General features: G+C 32.5%; 1 protein-coding gene across 1 annotated transcript; it reads right to left on the reverse strand.

Moving 5' to 3' along the window:
- Positions 1-3,799: 3,799 nt before the first annotated feature.
- On the reverse strand, positions 3,800-6,786 carry LOC127835341 (uncharacterized). Its single transcript, XM_052361717.1, has 6 exons — positions 6,619-6,786; positions 6,171-6,434; positions 5,559-5,676; positions 4,924-5,020; positions 4,607-4,738; positions 3,800-4,271 (listed from the first exon to the last, which is right to left on the reverse strand). Exons 1-6 carry the CDS (start codon positions 6,698-6,700, stop codon positions 4,059-4,061), a joined length of 906 nt encoding a protein of 301 aa, XP_052217677.1. The 5' UTR covers positions 6,701-6,786; the 3' UTR covers positions 3,800-4,058.
- Positions 6,787-7,027: the final 241 nt, after the last annotated feature.

Genomic DNA, 7,027 nt, shown 5'->3' on the forward strand with positions numbered 1-7,027 from the left:
TATAAATTGATCCAATTCTTGCATATAGTTTTTGTTCTAAAAATCCCACTACCAATGTAGCGTATGTTGGCGCGAATTTAGTACCCATTGCAGTCCCTTTAGATTGGTTGTAGTACTTATCATCAAAATTGAAGTTATTATTTTCAAGTATTATTTTTATGCCTTCTTTTATAAACCGTTGCGAAAACCTTTCATTAACCGAATCTGGATATTTTTGAAGCCAATAATCAATAGCTTCTAAACCAAGAGTATGCGGTATATTAGAATATAAATTAATTACATCAAATGATACTAATGTACTTGACTCTGGAACTTGTGAAGGTATATGTTTTAGGAAATCTATGTTATTTGTTATATTGCTATTGACATATTTTACAAACGGTTTTAACAAGATATCCAATAAAGAACTTAAACGACTTGTTTCACAGTTAGTTCCAGCGACTATTGGGCGAAAGTTTAAATCGTCTGGATCCATTAACTCTATATATTCTGAATTGCTGTGTTTAATTGCATCCTGAATGATTTTACTTTTATGAATGTTTGGAAGACCATAAAATAGGCTTGTTTTCCATTCGAATTTTACTAAGAAATCATTTACTAAGAAAGCGCCAACATACGCTACATTGGTAGTGGGATTTTTAGAACAAAAACTATATGCAAGAATTGGATCAATTTATAATGATGAATTTCTTTCTTTTATAAAAACATTTTGGAAAAGATTTCTAGACGATTGCTTTATTTTCTGGACAAAATTTCCCTATGAACTTCAAAACTTTTATACTATTTTAAACAACTTACATTCGGATATAAAGTGTACAATGCAAACAAGCACACTCGAGTTACCATTTCTTGATATATTGATTATAAAAAACAATACTGAAATTAATACTGATATATATTACAAAGAAACTGATTCTAAACAATATCTTAATTTTACCTCGTGTCATAATAAACACACAAAGATAAATATTCCTTTCACTTTAGCGAAACGGATCTGCACCATAGTTTCGAATGATAAACTTAAACTAAAACGTTTAAATGAACTTAAGCATTCACTTATTCAAAGAAAATATCCACAATCTATTATAAATACAGGTATTAAAAAAGCACTTTCCATCCCTAAACATGAATTACTTTCAAAATCAACACAAAAAGACAAGAGTAATATAATTCCATTTATTTCAACACAAAATCCAAAAAATAAAGAACTGTTTGGCGTATTAAAAAACAACATTGACATTTTACAAACAGACCCGGTTATGAATAAAATAATTTCAAATCAGAAGATAATAAAATGTAAGCGACAGCCACCTAATTTAAAACGTCTGTTAACCAAATCTTACTTTTCATCTCAAGAACCAAGAGTATCCAAATGTAATGACTCTAGATGCGCCCTGTGTGGTTATATTATTGAAGGGAATTCTTTTGATTTTAATGGCAAAATGTTCAAAATAAAAACTAATATGTCATGTGATATACAAAATGTGATTTATGTATTATTATGCAATGGATGCAAACAATATTATATAGGCCAAACTGGCGATAAACTTAGAAATAGGCGATCTGTCCATGAACAACAAATGCGAGACCCCTCAACAAGACAGATGCCTTTAAGTAAACATTTAGATGAATGTTCACATAATGAACCAAAATTTAAAATATTTCCATTTTATAAACTATTTTCGAACAATATTTCAGCTAGGTTAGCAAAAGAACAACATTTTATACATGTATTTAAACCCAAATTAAATTTCATTTAATATTTATTGACGTTATGACGTCATAATTGATATGACGTTATCTCCATGACATTTTGACGTTGTAATATATTGTATTATGCCCTGATGAGCTATGCGAAACGCGTTGGCTAAATCAATATATATTTAAAATCCCAGACACGTGTTTTTACTTTTATTATATAATATTCACAATCTGGATTATTACATTTTACTTATATAACTATATATATATATATATATATATATATATATATATATATATATATATATATATATATATTATATTATATTATATTATTTATTTATTTATTTATATATATATATATATATTAATATATATAATATATATATTAATCTATACATATACAGAACATTTTAGTCACAGGCATATTGATATTTTTAATAGTGCCATAGGTACGTTTCAAGTTGAATGGTTCAAATTAATTGCGAAAATAATTCTATATATATTTTTTTGGTAGACTACACAAAACATGAAACTTCACCTAAGCCATAGAAGAAGCAAATAAAAAATTCGACACGCAAATAGTTGTTCATGTTTTCATGCATTACACTGAAGACCTGCAACAGTTTTGCTTCTTTCCTATGATGTAATGAAAGCGTTTTACAAAATAATAAATGAAAATATCAATCTGGTTCGCTTTGTAGGCATCTCCACTGATGGGAATAATCCGATAAAACATCACAACGATCATTACGCTTTTATTTCAGACCTTAAACATACGACATTATAGAGAACCAATGAAATGTTAGTTACTTGTGAGTAAACATTTCTCTGCGGTTTTTTTCTGATTTGTTGTTATTACCACTAATCGGGCGAACATATTAATTAAATGATGGCAAACCTAAGCAAATCCGTAACCAGTTAACCTGTTTTGATATTCGAGCGGTTAACCGGTTATCCGACTGTCGTAGTACCACATAAATGAAAAACAAATCCGAAAAACGCATACGTTTATAAATAATTACATGTATATGCAAATATACTCTATCTTGTTGATTGCCTTGTAACCTAATTCCTTGAACCATTTTATCAATTAAATATTGGGTCTTTACAAATTTGGTTGGTCTTTTAAATTGGGAATTCAAATTCTAAATTTAATAGTATACAGTTTGAATCTAATACTAGTCATTTATGTGCCAACATACACTTACTATATGTCTCTACTTAGCAAATAAATTGCAACAAAATGGCTGAACATTAGTTTTTTGTCACGAAAACGAATTATAAAGTCGCTGCTCACATAAGGTTTCCTGGTCTTCGCCATTTAGTATCGATGTTTTCCCAACATGGTTATTAAAAATGAAGATTTGTTTTCTGGAGAAACCCTGCTGAGAGGTTATGGCAGACATGTGTCAGTTTGTATAAATCCTTTAATTATTGTAAGAGCTTGCAAATTTAAGCAGTTTTTCTCCCCTGAACATGGTCCAGTTTGCCCAATCGTCTTCTTCAGGAAGCCACATTTTGCTCATTTTTTAAAGAAAATTAGTCAGGATTTTTTCTACATTTAGGCCTATACCTTTGTGATTAATGTTAATTCACAGTTGTTTCAAATTGGACTTTGATTTATTTTTTATTTTTCCAATTTATTTACCCTATGTAAGTTCATGCGAAAATACACAGCGCTGCTCGATTGATATTACGCTGCTCACCAGGTATCGGATTTCCTGGTGTGATAGTGGTTTCCAAACCTCAGTTGCTTAGGCCTGTTTATACTCAATGTCCTTTTTAGGGCGTTTAAGTTTGCAATTATAGGTATTAAAATAACAGTGATCGAGTGTAGTCACAGTGTCCAACTTTATTGATTTTATCAAGCAATGGCAGTCAATACAATGGCAAAATGGAATGTAAAGTGCTAAAAAACACACTGCAGAGTAGATACTTATTGCTTGTGTGCCTGCTCATTAATCCGCTGCACCCCGATGGTTTACAACTCTAATCGCTTTTGATCCACTGGGGGGCATCACAGGGTGGTAATTGTCGATAATTTGCGATAAGATAAGCGGATTAGCCAATAAAGTAAATTGAAGTAAAACAAAACTAACGATTTGAGCATTTATTGCTTTCAACCAATTGTTGTGTTTTCTGCAAGATAAGAGTAACCGAATATTAATATTGTAAGCGGTTAACCGTCTAAAGAAACTGATTACTGATTAACCGAATAACCGTTGCCATCCCTATATAATAATAATAATAATAATAATGAAGTCATAATATTGATGCGAATCTACAATAGTGCTTTTATAATGTTATTGGTGGCGATGTTGTGCCGTTGACTCATGGAAAAAGAGATGCGAGGTTTATCCCACAATAGGCGACTCTGTCATTGTGTATAGATACAGTGGCTGGTCCTGTCCTTCCCCAAGGGTGTAATAGCCATGTTCATCAGCGCTCCAGCAGATACTCTGAGCCTTGGGCTCTCGAATGTAAGGTAGCTTGACACCCGGGGTCTGCAGTACGCTAAGATAGTCGTGTTCGGCCTTGATGTCCCAATAGTACACGCTCTCCTGAGCCTAGAAAGATGCAAGTCTTATATAGTTTGTAAACATTTTGTTTAAGCAGCTTTGAGAGTTATATTCTGTTATTATTGACTTCAGAACAGAAACTTATACCATGTAGATCCACTAATATAGTATGTACATTGATACACATAATTTACTATGTAAATGTTGTAGAGCTTAAGTAATGTATGAGCAAGTGGTAGATAGTAAGTCGGTCGAGCCATTAAAATGATGTCAACCTCTAATGTTAAATATAGATTGCTGTAATATATTAGACATACACATAACTTATATGCTAGATTGCGATGTATCAAATGGAATTGTTTTTCCGTTGTCATTATACTGACCTGTAAGAGAACCCTATTCCCTGAGGGTGAAATATCCCCTCCCACGGGGTCATTATGGGTGGAGTCAATGTTCAGGTACGCGGTCGAAGAAATCGCCACTCTGGTACCCGTTCCCCAGGCTGAAGTAGGCAGCTGTTTGAGGACACGTATATATATATTTTTTAATTTTGCACTCTTATATTTTAAACAGCAACAAGACATGTACATTACTAAAATGATTATTTCATGCACACTCATTTTTTTGGAATCGATGTGTGTATGTTATAATGATTACGGTACACTTAATTATTTCGGACAAAAATAAATAAATGCCACACCTGTGCAATGATACCCCGTCCATTAGGTGCCTTTGATATGATGTACAGGTTTGCATTTGGGTCCACCATTAACGTCTCACAGTCTGTTTCGTTCCATCTGTAATACAATTCTAGATACAATATAGGTTATGCCTGTTCATATACAAATATTAACTTTACGTCAGTTATATACATAAATCATTTTGTGTTTAACGTAACGTAGGACTAGCTAAAAATATTCTTTTCCCGAATCGGTTCTTTCACAACTTGGCAGTGAAAAACAATGGCACAATATTACATTTAATTTACTGTCTCAGCATTGATGTATCTCATAGACAACTAGAAGCCGATAAGGTTATTTAACGCAGAATCCTCAATATCCTTTAAATTGTCGTGTGCACAAAAAAGCCAGGATCTTTATAAGCCAAGAATTTACGACACATTTAAGATACGATTAAAAGTTAAAATTAGAACTTATTATATTTATAGGAAAAACGTTTTTCTAAAGCTAAGGGCATATGATATATACTAGATAATTAGATATACTATTTGTTTACAGTTTACTTATACTATATTTTTGTATAGCGATTAAAATTCGAATTTCATTATTAAGATTTGCCGTAATATGTTGAATTCGACATATTTAAGTATCTTACTTAAACTCTAGTTTGTCACCATCTGAGACGTGGATGGTTGTGTCATGTCGGAGGTCGCTCGGCTCTCGGATTCGATACACGTTGTTTCTTGCATGGCCACCAGCGTTACCAATGTCGCCTGCAAATACAGGTATGTTCAGCTACATAATTTATATGATAACCGCTTTAAATTAAGAAAACATGTCATCTATATGTAGTCTAAAATAAAAATATTTTTTTACAAAGTAAATAATGTCAGAATTATATAGTTATTGCTTAACTTGTAAAACTATTCGTATAACATTGTGCGATCACTATGTATTAACCTCATCCATGTGACATTCTCACGAAAAATGTTCACGAACTTTGTTTATCTCCTATTTATTTAGATTAACTTTTCTTTAACATGTTGCTTGTTTTGTGTGTACCTAACGAATGCCGTTATTTTATATGTATGTTAACGACGATGAGCTTCACATGCTTTAGTAAAACATAAACTATTATTTTATGTTCTGTTCTGTATAAATTTATGGACACTGTATATTAAAACATGTGAAGGTTTTATTGCTGTGAAACAGTAAATTATAATAAAAGTCGTTGGTTATTGTACATATTTCAGCTGCAAATATTTACCAATGTATAAACAATCATCAGCGCTTCCGGCAGCGCATGGGCCTAGAGCAATATCTTCTAAGTCGTTGTGAGTGATTCCCGCCAATGTGATAGTGGATTGTCGGTGTCCGGTCGTGGTGATGACGAAGATTTCCGCGTCATAACCGTGGTCGTTATGAGTATACAGTAAACCTGGGTTTTTTCGACTAGCAGCTAAACCGGATGCCTCAACAATATGATGCGAACCGACTGTTCCAACAATTTGCCCGTTTGAAAAAGATGGTACTTGAAACAAGAACCAGATTAATTATAGTTTCTCAACTAATTCAGGACAAAAACAACAAACACATTTTGAAAACGGTGCACAAACGACTGATGCAATACTGAATATTGAACGCGTTTTTCACATTTATAAAACGCCTACTCTCCTATCCTGTTTTTAATGCAAAATGATATCCATTTAGCTTACCCTCTCTCCTGTCAATACTTCCACAATTCGAACCGTACACAAGGAAAACAATAAGAACTGCACACGTAATAGTATCCGCCATAACGTCAGCGTAATTTACTAAACGTTATGATGTTATAAACGGGATGTTAAGTGCCCTCTAAGTGTTTGTATTTATAAGCACATGTTCGACTCATCACTTATGATTCGGGTTTACATGTTATCTTTCCATGCATTCGTAACTGTATAAGCACACGTGAAATTTGAAAAATGCATGCAAATATATGAATAAAAAAGCTTCAGAAGCATAATAATGAGTGACATTATTGTCAACTTCCGCTAGTCCTTCAGTGCCCAAATACCTTAACAATACAGAAAAACACGCGTGACATGAAATTTAACATCAACAGATTATAAAGCTGAGATCACT

This window comes from Dreissena polymorpha, chromosome 6 (genome assembly GCF_020536995.1).
Source record: "Dreissena polymorpha isolate Duluth1 chromosome 6, UMN_Dpol_1.0, whole genome shotgun sequence".
Lineage (NCBI taxonomy): Eukaryota > Metazoa > Mollusca > Bivalvia > Myida > Dreissenidae > Dreissena > Dreissena polymorpha.